Raw genomic sequence first — 16,911 nt, 5'->3', positions numbered from 1 at the left:
TTCAGCTAACTAGATTATGATTGATGTCTACTAAGATTTGATGATTGTCATGGTTGGAAAATGGAACCATGTGGGATGTTCTGAGATACATTTTCAGATCTTTTTTTAAACGATTAAACATCATCAAAAAATAAGACAAACATATGATCATTTTGAAAACATCTTCTAAGTGAGAGCATGAGATTTATCAACCTGTTTAGTCGATGATTAAGGATAAGGTTATACTAGTTTGTATGACATGTTGCCCCAAACGGGGATATGAATGACAGATTGTTGAATTCTGAAAGTTACTGAAATTCAAATCACATGTGGAAAGGTGTGGGTGGAGGGGGTTTTAAAAGCTTTTTGACCATCCAACAAGCAGTTCTGATAGAGTATACTGACACCTTTGGGGACCTGACACACCAGCGTCGGGGTCCTAGTGTGTCCTGCACCATTGGTACTAGTCAGGCCTTGTCAGTGGCTTTTTGGCTGATTCAGCATGTCGTATTTGCGGGGGACCATGTTGGCGAAAGATATCAGTGCACAAGAAGAGAAAGTAAATAAGAAGCCCCTTGAGCCTGTCACTGTAGTATCCATGATTTTACCCATTTAGCACAGTTTCTCCTTATTTTTTGCATCCACATCTTAGTCAGTGCTACTTGCAACTTATGTACCACATCCATATAATAGGTTTTTGTTGCAATTTTATAATTGTGTCTTCTTCCACAGAGCCCATAGTGAGGAATGGACGTCCTCCATCAGCCCACAGTGTCCACTCCTTCCTCCACCAGTACACAGGCTCATTTAAAAAGCCACCACTGCGACGGCCTCAGAGCGTCATTGGAGGAGGCCTGGGCTCTCTTATGGTCATGCCTCGCAACGGCAGTCGCCTCGGTGAGACACGCACACACGCACACACACACACACACGCACACACACACACACACACACACACACACACTCAGGCTGTGATCACATTTGCTGTTTGTCTGTCTTGTGATTTAGTTCAGGAAATTTCTTTTGTGTCAAGTGGTGGAATCAGTATTCGATTTTTTACTTCAATTTGGACATGAAGCTGGTGGCCTCAAAACTAGATGTAAAATCCTTGTTTTACACATTACTACTGAGCCAGCTGATCTAACACAGAGTGACATGTTATGTGTGAAAACATGTGCTCAAAAAGCCCACTGCTCGAGGCGTAAGTCAGCGCAGACGCACTCATTCATATCAGCACAATCATTGCACTGTTACATTCAGTCACACAATAAGCCATTTGTTAATAACTGAGACTAAAAATAATGACTTTGGACACTTTCAGCAAACCAGCAGCTTCGACTCCCGACCCAGATACAATATTTGAATTTACAACATTACCTAATATAAACATAAAGCCTGGAGGAAATGTGCTTTAAATGTATGAAACCTGGGTTTGTTTAGGCACAGGAAACTTAGTGTGATGTATGGGTTTGTCTTGTAAGGCCCAGTGGCAATGAAACAAATTAAATCTATCAGTCAAACTTATTATCCCTAATATAGTTGTTGTGTGTATACTCTGCTCGACACAGCCGGGAGCTTGATAGGAACAGAGGGGCTCGTAAAACTGTCCAAGAGATGTTTTTCTTTCTTGCGGAAGTCATCAGCCGGTGCTGAGCCCTGCCCTGCTCCATCTGTCAAACTCGACCTCTCATCCTCCTCTTCACTCTCTATTTTTCTTTCTTTCTCCGCTCCAGATATTGTCCATGAGAACCTGAAGATGGGCTCGGACGGGGAGAGTGACCAGGCGTCAGGGACTTCCTCTGATGAGGTGCAGTCGCCCACGGGTGTTTGTCTGAGGAACAGAGGGAACAGACGCATCTCTGCAGAGGTGGGATTTGTCTCTCCGAGTTTTCAGACTTTTTATTGTCCTTGCTTTACTTTCCTCTTTTTAAATTGAGGATATGTTGTGAGATATGAGTCACTGGCTGCTCTTAAAAAGCTTTGACGTGTGAATATGTTATCGTTATGAATCATGGCAAATTTATTCCTACCTGGCTTCAGCAGTTCAGCCTCCACTCTGTCTTTGAAGGTTTGTTTTGATTAATTCACTGAGAAGCAAAGGAACCTGAACATTCGACAATGGACTTTTTTTCCCCTTTAAGAAATGATATTTAATGATGTTTGCATTAAAGCTTTGTGCTGTGACATAGTGTAGGCGTATTCACGTATAGTGTCGTGAACATGCAAAACTCCTCAGCTGCCCATATAATCTCAGCAGGACGCACATATACATACGGTGACTTCACATACTGTGCTGCTGAACATACTTTTGAAATGTGTTAAACAAAGGTTTTACAGTGGGCACCACCTCCAACCACCCAATCCCCTTACTTACTTTCTCTCACACACACATGGACACACATTCCTCTGGTGGTTACATAATGTCAACACATTATGGAAAGACTCTGTCACTGTGATTATTATTTTTTTGGTTGTTGTCTAAGAGGGATTTCATTTTACCACAAGCATTCATTTTAATCCAAGGCGTGTAAACTACAGTGCAGCATTATTTTCCCAAATACATCATGGTTTCAACACTTGAGAAGAAAAGAAAGCTATTATAAACGATGAAGTCGTCATGGTTTGACAACAGAGTTTTGTTCAGCAAAGCATATGGAAAGACAGACGTGCACAAATGCAGGACAAGATCAAGAGTGAGCGCTTTAATCCATCTGGCTCTTAGGGACACATGAAAGGTTGCGTGAGGTCAGAGGAGAAATGACGCCGCTTTATCTAACGGTAACAGATAAAGTGAGCTCAATGGAGTTTTCTTGAATTTTGCAGATTTCTGACACTGACTATGTTTACATGCACACTATTGTTCCAAATATTATAATATTCTGAATTTAATCCTTTTCATGAAAACAGCATTTTCCCTTTGGATTTTCCAAATATTTAAGACATGTGGGGTTTGCAGATATTATTTGGGTTTTAGGAGCAGTCTTTGGACATGTATACAACGCATTCAGAATATGGGCAGTTTACGACACATGGCACAGTATCCATCTTATTGGATTTGCTGTACACAAAACCAAACTAGCTAACAGTTTGCAAGACTGCGATAGAGATGCATGACCAGAACAAAAGGTCACATTTCTGGTTGAACGGAGAAACACACCGACATTTAAACTCGATGAAAGACTTGGATATAGACAAAGATCACAACGCTGACCTTTTCAAGGAGGTGGTTGAAGGAATGAAGAAGGAGGCTTTAAAGGGAATCAGATGGACAAAATGACATTGTTGATTGATGCTTATTTTATTTGTTTAGAGTTCAACATAATCAAAAATTACATCTTAAGTCTTAAACTTTAAGTATTTTCAAAATACTGTACATCTCAACAAGTGCTTTATATGGTTTTAACACGAGATCTGACGTGATGTTTACCTCGAACTGTGTGTTTATCTCTCTCTTTCTTCACAACAAAGCCAAGACTTGGTCCCCCCAATCCACCTTAATGGACACTAATGGGATTTAAGGGTGTACAGCTGACGAGTCAGTACGACTGAGTGAAAGTGAACTCGAAATCACACCTTCTGCACTTCTATTCACATTTTCAGAAAGTTTATCTTCAAACTTTCAGAGGAAACCTACATAAAATTTGTTTTGGGAATAGATGTTTAATCAGTTCTCATTTTGAGGGTTTTGTTCCAAATTTGTTAGGGCATAATAAATATTATGGAAATCACAACATAGGCAAACGCAGTATCCTAATCGCAGGAGCCGCAATTTTTGGACAAAGGTCAAATGTGTCACAACATACCAGTATAAATGAAGCATTATGATGCTACAGAGATGTCCCTGGCCTACAAATGGAACATGCTTGTTTGTTACAGACATCAGCAGAAATCACATCATCTTAATTTCTGATATTTTTTCAGTGCAAATGAAATGCAAAAATACCATATCCACCAAAATCATGACTTATATTGTAATGTCTGTCAGAATAATTGATGTGATTTGTTTTTTTCCATTTTCATTATAGCTGTTTTGAGCCCTGAATAACTTCTAATGTCCAGGGACTGCTCTCAAATTGCTCAGTAAAGTAAAGTCTGTTGCACATCCTACAATCAGCAGCTATATTGATGGATTAAAGGGACGTCGTTTTTCTGTGAATTAACAACAGCACATATGTAAAATAAAATATAGTTTTAAACTCTTAGATACAATCAAAACATGACCAATTTCAGATGTTTCAAACATGCAGTTTCTTCCTATTTATGCAAAAGAACCTCAGCTAAATAAATGTAAAATTGTACAGTACACATATTTGGATGTGTGGTTCATGTTGACATTTTGCCAGTGAGCCACATGTTGCACACTACCTGCTGGGTAATCATGCGAGGAAAGATCTTATGATTGAAGAACACACACTTCCCTCCCTCTGACAGTGTTTATTGGTTGGTTTGATTGCAGGACCTCTGGGGATTTACGAGCAGATACAAGTAGCTGCACAGACAAACCGAGCATGCAAGACTGCAAAAAACAAAAAACCCTTAAACATGTAGTTAAGCAGCTTACTCCATTTTGGGTTACCCACACACAGAGACATGACACATCACCTCTCGCTGTGTGTGCAAGCAGTGCACCCCACACTTCCTGTGACTGTTTCACAACCAGAAAAAAGTTTATTTGGACAGAAACGCGTACAGAAGCACAGTGATACTCAAATTCTTTCAAGCAGCCCAATAAACACTCTGTGCATTGTTTGTGCTGTTATGAGCTTCTTGTTGATGAAGTGATCCAACAGTGAAATCACTGTGTGGCCTCATTCTTTGTCTTTGTGCTTTGTGACATACGGCTGCAACTAACAATTAATTTGCTGATTATTTTCTTGATTAAGTGGTTAGTTGTTTGGCCAATAAAATGTCAGAAAACTATGAAAATCTAAGACAACATCCTCAAATGTCTTGTTTTGTCCACAACTCAAACATATTCAGTTTACTGCCATAGAAGAGTAAGGAAACCATAAAATGTTAACAATTAAGAAGCTGGAATCAGAGAATTTTGGCTGTTTTAAAAAAAAAAAATTGACGGATTAATCAATTATCACAATAGTTGGCGATTAATTTAATAGTTGACAACCAAATTGCACTTTAATGACACTCAGAGAAGAGGAGGAGGAGGAGGAGGAAGAGTGAGGAAATCCCGTCTGTGGTCAGGTAGAGGATTGTACGTCTCGCTGGAGAGGAAGCAGTGTTTTGGGATTACATCACAAGGATTACTGTAATACGGTCCAGATGGGCCCCTGTTGTAACAGATTAGGACGGGTTGATTGGACAACTGGAGGGTGGTGGGGGGTTGCAAAGGTTAGGTGATGGATGTCATGGCTTCCTCTGGGGACAAACCACCAATCCTGAGCCAGCACAGAGACAACAGATCACCAGAACTGGATATAATCTCATTCAATAATACAGATAAATCATCATGTCAGCCTAGTAGTTATTTCTGTGATTTTATTAATGGATTTTCATCATTAGTTTAGAGCTGAAACAAGTCAACAGAAAACGCATATATTTTGGAAATTGATTTGTCAATCATCTTCTGAAATGTAAGGATTTTATAGGATTGATTGTATGCCATCCCAAAGCATCAGTGTTTGACGAGTTGGGAGTGAGACTCAAAAATCAATTTTTCTTACAAATAGGTCCTTTAAAGTTATTTATTTTATCACTAGTCAGTTAGTATATAGTATATACATACATTCTTTTACTTGTATTTTTGATACTTAAGTACATTTAATATCAGATACTTTTAAACTTTAATTCAAGCGCTATTCGTATGAGTGACTTTTTACCAAAGATATATAATATATATATTTTTAATTTTACTGAAGTATGACTTTTGGGCACTTTATACAACACTGTCAGCTCCCCATCTGTATACACATAGGTGTAAATAATGAATATCTATAAATCTGGTACAAAACATTATTGTTCTTTTGTTTGTTCATGAAAAAATTGAATTAAAAGTAATTAAAAATGTGTCCAAAACAACAAATCTTTACAGCAGCCAAGTCTGTCTGGTTACATTCTGCATCAGAGTAGCAAGTCTTCTACATGAGCCAGCAACACATCCACATATTAAAACATTTATCAACTTCCCTTCTCAAGCTGTAATAAAAACATCACTTCCTGTGAGACTGACTGTTTAAATCTTTCAGCTAAAGGCCACCACAAAAACAAAAAGCTGAGTCATTGTCCCAGCTGGAATAAAAGGTTGAAGGGTCAGTTAACCCGTCCACAAGTCAGTCACCTCCAGTTAGACATTTATCAATGAGCGTGTTGTTGAAATGTGGACAGTTCAAAGTTACATATTATTGTTTGGTTGGTTAGGAGGAGTGGTGGAGTGTTACGAAGTGACCAGTGTTACCTCAGAGGGAGTGGAAGTAGATTGAAAGCAGCTCGATCGAGATAAAGAGAGAGGGGAGGGGGGGACGGATTAACAGTAATCTAACAAATAGAGGAAGTGCATGATGGGAAGAATCCAGACGTTGTTTTGAGAGTGTGTTTTATTTTATATAACAAGTCATTAGCATCATGCTTTAGTACTTTGTTGCTCTGGGAAAGACTTTACCCCGAACTCTTAAAGGGCTCCACAGGCAGCCTTTATTATGTATCACAAGTGTGCTACACAAAACTGTATAGACGCATGCTGCTACACGTGTTTCTGTGCACACACATAAACACACACTGCCCTCTCTGTTGACCAGTGAGGCCTAAAGCTGGCTGCGTCTTACAAATTCTCTTTGTTTACTCTGGGTTTCTGCCATGTTGTTGTCAGTCATTGGTATTTATTCAGAGTTTACGCTGTTTACTGAGGGTTTACCCTGTTTCTTCAGGGTTTTACACCATGTTGACACTGTTTTTAAATTGACTGCTCTGTTGTTTTTATCTATTTGTGTATGCGCGCAGGACCTGAACAAACGTCTGTCCCTGCCGGCCGACATCCGGATACCTGACGGTTACCTGGAGAAGCTGCAGCTGAGCAGCCCACCCTTCGACCAACCGCTGAGCCGGCGCTCCCGCAGAGCATCACTGGTGAGACTGATGGAGAAAAGGCGGAGAGAGGAAGAGACTGTGATGATAAGACAGAGGAGGAAAATTAGAAATTTCTTTTTGTTTTCTTGCTACTATGTCAGCAATTTACCTGCTGAAGACAATGATTCCCAGCTAGCTCCACAGGTGCAGTATTATAGATGCTCAATAGTCTGTCTTACTGGAGGTAGACTGTGGTAATAGGCCTGCCAGGAGATAGATCTGTATGGAAGCCCATTTCTGCCAGTTAAAGAAAAAAAAGTAAGAAGTCTGGCTGTTCGGAGAGAAAAGCAAAAAAAAAAGGCACATATTAGTATGTATATATTAGACATATGACATATGAAAGGGGTCACTCATAGTAACAAACCCACAGAGACTTATCTGTAGTTTCCTTCAGAGTATTTTAATGTCTTTCAGCTCATTGTTTTGTTTTATAGCCACAGATTGCACTTTCATCAGAGTTGTTTTCAGCCCCCAGCAGGCAGCTGTTGTCAGTTTTCAAGCTCTATTTAACCCACTGCACACTTCCTGTATGCTCCCTGCTCAGCAGCAAACAGCAGGTAGACAAAGTTAGTGACCAGCTGGTGAGCACAGGACAACAGTTGAGTCTTTAGTTTCTAATGAGCCAGATATCTTTGTTGTTGTTGGAGACCAAGAACAAAGCTCAAAGGAGAGTAAATACATATAGACTTATATTCGTCAAGTGGACACAAATGCTGAATTAGCTTTTAGCGGTTCCTGTTTAAAATGTACCCGTGGTTGTACAGACAACTATCACTGGATTATTATGATCTGAAGAAACCTTAAAAAGATGATTGTTTAGGAAATTCAGTAGGTGAAAGCAGTACTGTGTTTCTCTATGATTTCTAACCAGATTTATGGAAATGTAGTCACGATGCAAAGTGCAAGTTAAACTGAGTCATATCTGTGTGTGGGCCGGATGACAGTGGCATAACTAACTTCCTGTGACACACCTGGCACACACCCTCATGTAGTATCTTTCTCACACTCGTGCCTGTTTTAGCAAGTATATTAAATACCTGACTAATCAGGAAACGTCATCATCACACACAATGGTCTAATACTCCAATGTTATTAAATAGAGAGCTACCTTAGTATAAACTCGTCAAATCAACTATCCTCTTCTTATCCAGCAATTTTCAGCTAAACTCTGGAGCTAATTGCCACAACTGTCAGATGAGTGTAGTGGAGAGAAACAACATTTTTCCCTGTGAAATGTTAATAAAATACCTTAAGTGCTAATACCGCCAAACTGTGCTTATGTAAATGTACAGTACTTGCTTCCCACGTGTGAGAGTGAGCAGCACTGATTTGAGAAGCAACAGTGGAGGTGAATCGTGCAGAAATGATAGAAATAGAAGGAGAAAGGCGATCAGGGAGCGGCAGCGGCATATAAAGATAGCTGTGAGAGTTATGTTTTATTTAAAGGCAGCAAGAATCAGAAGTGAGAGGACGAGAGCTCACACCTTGCTCTTAGACTGTCTAATCTCATCCTCTCAGCCTGTTGTCGTGTGTTTACATTGCACCTCAGCATTCACTTCGTCAGCAGCCTCAATAATTGGCTTGTGGTTTTACTCTGAATGTGCATCTGTCAAACGCAGAACAGAGGGAAAGTATAAACACCGTGCCTCACTCAGTCCACTGCATTTGCATACACACTCCTCCTGCAGAGTTGTTTAGATAGCACTGGACATCTTTGCTCAATACGTGTTCGGCCTGCTGAAAATCTTTGAGCTACTCAGACCTCGGCGCTGGTCTTCATGCTGGACAGAGGGTCAGTTTGAAGTCTGGTGAAGCTTCTTTTAGTGTTTAAGCTTTCCTCAAGAAGACCTCACACTCACTTCTTTTAAAATCTCCCTTTAATAACACGTAGACATTTTTCACCATTTTCTGACATTGTATAAACCAAACAACAAATGGATTAATCAAAGAACCAGCAAAATACCACCACTTTATCTTACATTAGTAAAAAATAGTTGCAAATTAACTGTTGTTGCTCTAAAGCACTTAAGTTTTTTGTTTATTCAATATGCTTTACAGATAAAGTACGCCCTCCCCTCCCTATAAACAAACACATTGCAAAGCCAAAAGCCAACGGTCCTTTGTCACAACAGATTATCGCTGATGTTGGTTGGGGGCGTGTGACCTCCTTACATCCCCCCTCTGTTGCCACGAGGCCGTCATAAGGATTTGTCGTAGTGTCTGTAAGCTTGTCAGTGCTAATAAAGACGCCACCCTCATTAATGCTGCTTGTCCTTTTCTCTCCTCCAGTCAGAAATTGGATTTGGGAAGCTGGAGACCTACATCAAACTGGACAAACTCGGGGAGGTACGTGAGAGTGTTTGTTCAGAGTTAACCTCGACTTTCTCACAGGTGCTAAAGTTCTCATCATGAGTGATGTAACACACACCGACCCAGTTATAGTTTACTTTTAACCCTTGAAAGCCTGACTCTGCCACATGAGTCCAGCTTCTGAACTTCTCCTCACCTCTGTCCCTCTCCTCCTGTTCCTCCAGGGCACGTACGCTACTGTTTTCAAGGGGAGGAGTAAGCTGACGGACAACCTCGTGGCGCTGAAGGAGATCAGGCTAGAGCACGAGGAGGGGGCGCCATGCACGGCTATCAGAGAAGGTATGTTACCAGACTGACACACTAACAGAGACACTATGACAGAAAACAATAAAAAGCACACTGACAAAAAGACAAAACAACTATATAACAGAAACACTACAGATAGGACAATACTGTTTTATCTCAACAGCTGTTCAGTGGGCCAGTCTTACTCCTTCGCTCCTCTCCACTCTACCTGCTTTGAAAAGATGTCCGTGGTGATGTTGATTCCCTTTTCCACAGCACTTCTCTCTAAAACTAGCGTGCGCAAGTATTTAGTAGAGGAAGAGCTATATGATGCTGCTATAGCATGCAGTCCCCTTGATTGAGCTGTCCACCCGGCAGGCTCTGCTGCCCCGTCCTTCTGCCATGTAAAACACTGTTTTACTGTGCAGCCTGGATTTCGAGCAAAGTTAAAAACAGGGAAATTTCTGGGGACAGCCCCAGCTGGGAACAAGCCACCTAAAGGAGACTGTCCCAGGAAAAACAGGGACATCTAGTTAATAGTAATAGACTGAAGTTATTACTGCATGCAGTGACGGGAGGGAAATATATCGCAGCCAATTTGTCATGTTGCTGAAGCTCAACTGTAAACTGCGTTTTAGCACAAAAAGCCATTTAAAAAGAAACTGCAGCAGGTAAAAAATGTTCAATTTACTGCTGTAACTCCTAAACTAAAACAGCATCTTTGCTTCAATACATATGATATTGCTCAGTTTATCAACAAGTAAATTCACACAAAAAAAGCCTGTGTTTTCCCCAGAAAATGGAACGAAGCTTTGGCGAGAATTCAATCCTACTTACTAGTTAAATCTGGGTCAGTCAGTAAAACACTTGATGAAATGTTTGAACTCAGGTGCTCAGACAGTAAATAAGTTTGCCAAAGGGCATGAAGCCACAGGAGAAATGCATTGTGGTTATTTTGGAGTGAAACTGTAAGACCAGCTACCGGAAAGAACTGAGACATGCAAAATTTTATAAAGAGAGAAAAGTTTTCAGTATGGTATTTTGTGCTTTCTGTGTCCTTGTGTTTTGTTTTTTCTTTGAATACTGTCTTTTTGACTTGATAAGTAATATCTATGAAGCTTTCTTTGGGTATCACTGAAAGCTTTTGTAATAAACCCGACTGGGCCTGGATAAGTGTTGAACCTGGAGACCTCAGAATCAATGAAAAGAGTGAAATCACATCCTCACTGTAACAGCTGTGTCCTCTTTCTTTTCTTCTAGTGTCGTTACTGAAGGACCTGAAACACGCCAACATTGTGACGCTGCACGACATCGTCCACACAGACAAGTCGCTCACACTGGTCTTCGAGTACCTGGTGAGACCAACAAAACCTCTGCCCTCACGTCCTGCATGACTCATGTGTTGTTTTGTGCACAGATGCTAAAATGACTGTATTTTACATCATGATTATTCATGACCCTCTGCAGAGCTGAGGACGATTATACAGGAGCAACTGTTGCAGGTGGTGTGCCTGTAGCCTTTCTACTTTTCTGACTCTCTCTCTCTCTCTTTCTCTCATCTAGGACAAAGACCTCAAGCAGTACATGGACGACTGCGGGAACATCCTGAGCATGCAGAATGTCAAGGTGAGCCACCGCAGGCTGCCTGCTGGCCCGGCCAACTTCATCAACTGTCACAGCTTTGCGGTTGGCTCTGTCAACACTAGAAATGCTGTTAGTGTGCCCTCTGGTGGTGGAGTCTAGACAGTGTGGGGGAAAGTGAAATTTGTTCCCTTAAGCTTACAGAACTGAGTAAACTGTGCATGTTTGTGTGCATGTTGTAGAAATGTCCTTTAATTCGACTGAAAATACTTCATATTAAAACTCAGCTTGGGCTGTTTGGTATACTGTTTCTATAAACATTTGGGCAGAATTTATTTTATCTTCTGAATAATCTATATTCCACAGAGGTTTGAGTAAATTACATGTAATGTAACAACAGTCTCAGCACCACTATTTGAAACTGATCTTATTAATATAATGAGAGGTTGCTGATCAAAAATATCTTTCTCCAGATTTTCCTGTACCAGATCCTGCGAGGTTTAGCGTACTGTCACAGGCGGAAAGTTCTCCACAGAGACCTGAAGCCCCAGAATCTGCTCATCAACGACAGAGGAGAACTCAAACTGGCTGACTTTGGTAAAAACAAAATCACTTACTTGCTTAGTTATTTATCTGTGCAAGAGTTCATGCCCAAGATTAAAGGATGAATTCACCCAAAGATCTAAATGTAATCATTATCGACTCACCCCCATGCTGATAGGATGTCTGGTGAAGTTTCATAGCTTCACAGCAAAACAACTTAAGTAAATGGAGACTTTTTAAAAAAAAACGATGGCCCCATACAGCTCATCCAGTGTAATCAAAGTCTCCAGAAGCCCCAAGATCCCAAACCGATTTGAAAAGATAATATTTGAACCATTTTTAGAAGAAGCTGTAGCCGCTAAGCTAGAAGCGTTAGCATGCACCCAGCCTGAAGTGGGTGCATGAGCTTGTCCGTGTTTGAGGGTGTACATGTTTTGCAGACTTTGATTACGCAGGATGAGCTGCATTGAGCCATTTTATGTTTTTTTGTTGTTGTTTTCTTTACATTTTGAAACGAGTGTCCATCAACCTCAGTCTCCAAACTACACGATATACCTTCACCCGACTTTCCATCCGCATGGGGATGAGTAGATGATGACTGGAGTTTTCGTTTTTGTGTGAACTCTATCCTTTTAAGATGAAAAGTAACACTTTTTTTGACATTTCTGAAGCTCATTCATCTGTATTTTTCAGTACTGCATGATGAAAATTGAGCCTTGATGAATATTTTGCAATTTGGAATGAAACCCGTTGAACGAGCTTCTTCCAAATGTGTCCATTGGATCTGTTTTAATTTCTCATATTTCTGCTACACAGGCCTGGCAAGGGCCAAGTCTGTGCCCACCAAAACGTACTCTAACGAGGTGGTAACGCTTTGGTATCGGCCTCCCGACGTGCTGCTGGGTTCCTCCGAGTACTCCACGCAGATAGACATGTGGTGAGTGGGCCTCACTCAACAGGGGTTATTTCAACTGTTAGAAAACACTGAGCGGACGCCTGGCTACTCTCTCTTTATGTTCATACGAGTGAGCACAGCGGTGGTAAAGAGACAGATCAAGAATTCCTGTCATTAATTTCTTTAGTCACGCGTGATGAAATCACAGATGTTTGGAGCTTCTTTCATTTAATTGATGCTCTTACGGTGAGCAGCAGACAGGTGTCCTAATCCACAATGAAGAGACTTTGATGTGGCACATGGTTGTTAATGAACAAGCTGTTTTAACTCTGAGGGGTTTCTCTTAAACTTCAAAGTGCCCTGCTGCTTTCTTACATGAATTCCTGCCTCTTCCTTTCATATTCCACTCGTTGGACCGATTGAAACCAGCTGCTTTAATCAGAGAGTTTGCTCCAAAAAGTTTGAGATCTGTTGAGTTGAATCGCTGTTGAAGCTTCAGTCTGTGTCTTCCTGTCAGGGGTGTGGGCTGTATATTCTACGAGATGGCTGCCGGCAGGCCCCTGTTCCCTGGCTCCACAGTGGAGGACGAGCTGCACCTCATCTTCAGGCTGCTAGGTCAGTGCTGCCCCCTGCTGACAGGGAAGCACTTCAATCTTTTGAATATGATCCTTTAATCGCATTAACCCTGGCATGTAGCCCCCGTGGCAGCGTGAAAAGCCCCTCCAGCTGCCGTGCTAAAGCCTGACTCTAACAGGGTCGATTGAATGTCCCTCCACAGGCACTCCCACAGAAGACAGCTGGCCTGGAATATCCTCCATCGACGAGTTCAAGTCCTACAAGTTCCCCAAGTACAAGGCCCAGCCGCTCATTAACCATGCCCCCAGGTGAGACGGGGAACGTCTACTTTTTTCTACTTTTTATGTCAGATATGATGTGCTACAGCTTATTTAATATTTATATGGCAATTATACACCTTTACAGTTTCTTAACACTCCCCCCTCACCTCTCTTGTTAGCACTCTTATTGAAGACGGAAATGAGCAAATGTTTGAGCTCAGACCCAGGTATAAGAGCTGCTGCTGCATGTGGAGCTTTTTAGTTTTTAGAGAGTTAGACGTTAGAGTTATTGGTTTGTTTAGTTAGGAGTGTGTGCTCTGTGTCACTTCCTGTAAGGAAATCCTGTGGAATAGTTGACTCTGTTTCCTTCCTTACACTCGCCAGCATCTGTGCGTCACCCCTCCTCTACTGACCTCCCTCTCTCCTGCTCTCTCTCTTCCCCCTCCCTTCAGATTGGACACTGATGGCATCGACCTGCTGATGTCATTCCTAAAAGTAAGTCTCACCATATCTGCCAGGCATGAATGTGATGTTAAAAGCGGTGTGACACATTTTGCAGCTATGTTCGGACTGTATTTTTGGAAAGAAGAGCATCAGGGCTCGTCAACACGTTCACATTCAGTCACACAACGCTGACCCCATTTTTTAGTTGTTCTTTAATGACTTAATGTTTCTTGTACTTCCCCTTGAATTTCAGTATGAGTCGAAAAAAAGGATCGCTGCTGATGAAGCAATGAGACAGCCGTACTTCAGGAGCCTGGGGCCACGTGTGCACGCGCTGCCAGAGAGTGAGTAATGAAATGGCAACACAGTAATGCAGACTTGGCAGGCTCCGCTAGGTACAACTTGAAGGATATTGCAGTGTACAGCAAGGATCAGTTACAGCCTCGTAACAAAGACACTATTCTCCTGGCAAGATGTGATTTCTGTTGCACTGACTGACTCTTAATGTTTGGCAGACATATCCATATTCACACTGAAGGAGGTCCAGCTGCAGCGAGATCCCGGCTACCGGAACTCATCGTACCCCGAGTCAGGTGAGGAATTATGGGAGAGTGAATTGCTTGTGTTTTCACTGTGAACCAGAGGGTTTTAAACTGTGAGGTGTGTCTCCCCTGGGGGCCACAGGAGAGGGGACGGGTAGGGAAGTGAGACAAAAATAATGCATGAGGTTAAAAGGAGAGGTGTTTGACTATTAACTCAGATATGTTGTGTAAATATATGTATATATATATATATATATATATCTGTTTATCTTTGTAGTTTAAAAAATGTATTTAATGATGTACTTCTTTATTTTGTTTTATAACTGAATGCTTGAATATAATGTTTGATTTTATTATACTTATTATATACTTAATATGTTTGGCTCAATAAAAAGCCAGTATTAACTCAGTCAAAGCTGAACATATTTTTATATTTAGTGTGACTTAACACTTGTCATGGATTTATTTATCTCTGTCCATCACAAATAACAATGACAATCAAAACGACAACATGATTTTCCTCTACCTTTGTTGAAAGAGAGAGTCGCTAATTTTTATTTTCGGTATTCAAGCGGGAGAAAATGGCGAGCCAAGGAACTTGAATGAGGCTACATGTTGTCTTTGCCGTATTCAAGTGTTAACTAAACAGGTTCCATCACGCAGTGAAGTTGGCGAGTCCAGCCCAGCGAACGAGCGACGATATTATCATCTTTTGTGATATTTGGCGGGTCAATATCGTGATATCAGATTTTTAATATTGCCCAAGCCTACGCACGATATAGTAAGTGATCCAGTGAAAGCTGTACAGGCTGCTCACAGGAACTCCTAACAGATAATTCTGCGTACTTTTAATGGTGCCAGTTTGCCAAAATGTGAATAAATGCGGTCCGAAAACAGGTCTCAAGTTGTAGCCCACAGCGTAACTCAATGAATTCGTGGCTATTAGACTTCTGTTTCAAAGCATTGAGGGAAGTGTTGTTCCAAAACTCGTCTCCCCACAGTGTCTGACTCTGAAATCCCCGCTGTAAAAAACAGAATAATTTATACTTTGTCTTTGTTTCCCTTCAGGCAACGGAAAGAGCAGAAGACAAAGCATGCTGTTTTAGATTCTCTGGACTGTATTTTTTTTTTTTATTATTTGGGAAGGATCTCCTAGCTGTACAGTCTCGCCGATGGATCAGTAACCTGAGATGGATGTTGGCGTGGAGCATCATCATCTTCATCATCATCACTCCTCCCAACTTACTTGGGGAAACTTGTGTCCACAGTGCGATCGACCCCCCCTTTCGAGGTTTGGCCTGAACCTGGCCCAAAAGAGACATTTATATACTGTACATCTATATTTATTGAGAAGAGAATTTGCTGCTAAATACAACTACTGTCTAGAATTCTAACTGGCTCAGTCACTTTAATGAGTACATGCAATGTGTATAGATTTTTAATTTTTATTTTGAAGTGGTGGTATTTTTAGTGATATTTTTTGTCATTATTTCCATTTTCATGCATACAAAGCTCCACCTCAAAGCTCCTCAGTGTGTGTGTGTGTGTGTGTGTGTGTGTGTGTGTGTGTGTGCGCGCGAGTGAGTGAGTGTGTGTGTGGGCAGACGAGCAGAGGGATGTTTCTGTAGCAACTCAAAAGTGTGTCTGTTGCCACGGTGCTGCTCTCAGCTGCACCCATCATTTGTGACCATTTACTCTGAAGGTTTTTCGAGGCCAGCTTTGATAGAACTGATAATTTAATCCTAACTGGAGGATAATATGAGAGCAGTGCTGCCAAGCTCTGTGCAGAAAACATCACATTCTTGTCAGATGCTGGCGTATCATTCCAGGACGCTGTGGTCTCTGTCGTGACCAACGAACAAATGCAGTGGGGGAAAAAAGGCAACGCAGAATTATTAACAAGGGCATTACAGGATTAGTTACGCCTCCGAAATTCTTCAGAAGATATTTAAGTAGAGTGAAAAAGCCTCTCATCCTTTTCCACCTCTGTCTGACACATAATCTCCTGCAGTCTTTTACAAAGTGGAGGTGCAAAGTGAGTGTTGAAAGCTGCCTCTGTGCGTTACAGATGTGTTCTCCTTTCTGCCATTCCCATCGCCATCAACTGTAAAAATGGATCCTTTTCTTTTTTTTCTGATTTGCCTCCATCATCGTGTTGCATGCCCGCTCTCTGTTGTATGAGGAAGCACACAGCCACTGAACTCCTAATTCAGGGAGCACTAGCTATAGTCCTGCCCCTAGTGAATACTGAGTCACGGTCTATTTAACAGTGTTACAAAGAGATGTTTTGTATGATATTCTTTAACTTTATTTGTGGATAATTGTTATTGGTGTGGGATTTCGTTGCAGATGCCCCTCCCATATTTGAGCTTTTTTTTTTTTTTTTCCAGATTAAAGAAAATAAAATCTAAAGTTT

General features: G+C 41.2%; 1 protein-coding gene across 1 annotated transcript in view; it reads left to right on the top strand.

Moving 5' to 3' along the window:
• LOC141001443 (cyclin-dependent kinase 17-like) overlaps positions 1 to 16,911 on the top strand; it is a 36,167-nt gene extending 19,256 nt beyond the window's left edge. The window contains exons 3-17 of the mRNA XM_073472520.1: positions 712 to 876; positions 1,713 to 1,846; positions 6,934 to 7,059; positions 9,349 to 9,405; positions 9,594 to 9,708; positions 10,915 to 11,009; positions 11,218 to 11,280; positions 11,709 to 11,832; positions 12,595 to 12,715; positions 13,191 to 13,288; positions 13,452 to 13,557; positions 13,962 to 14,004; positions 14,207 to 14,297; positions 14,469 to 14,546; positions 15,564 to 16,911. Of these exons, the coding sequence (XP_073328621.1) occupies positions 712 to 876; positions 1,713 to 1,846; positions 6,934 to 7,059; positions 9,349 to 9,405; positions 9,594 to 9,708; positions 10,915 to 11,009; positions 11,218 to 11,280; positions 11,709 to 11,832; positions 12,595 to 12,715; positions 13,191 to 13,288; positions 13,452 to 13,557; positions 13,962 to 14,004; positions 14,207 to 14,297; positions 14,469 to 14,546; positions 15,564 to 15,601 (1,454 nt within the window). The 3' untranslated portion in view covers positions 15,602 to 16,911. The remainder of the gene's footprint in view (positions 1 to 711; positions 877 to 1,712; positions 1,847 to 6,933; positions 7,060 to 9,348; positions 9,406 to 9,593; positions 9,709 to 10,914; positions 11,010 to 11,217; positions 11,281 to 11,708; positions 11,833 to 12,594; positions 12,716 to 13,190; positions 13,289 to 13,451; positions 13,558 to 13,961; positions 14,005 to 14,206; positions 14,298 to 14,468; positions 14,547 to 15,563) is intronic.

The sequence above is a fragment of the Pagrus major genome, chromosome 8 (assembly GCF_040436345.1).
Source record: "Pagrus major chromosome 8, Pma_NU_1.0".
In the NCBI taxonomy this organism is placed as follows: domain Eukaryota; kingdom Metazoa; phylum Chordata; class Actinopteri; order Spariformes; family Sparidae; genus Pagrus; species Pagrus major.
Note: the sequence above shows the minus strand (reverse complement) of the source record. Positions and strands in the feature narration are given on the sequence as shown.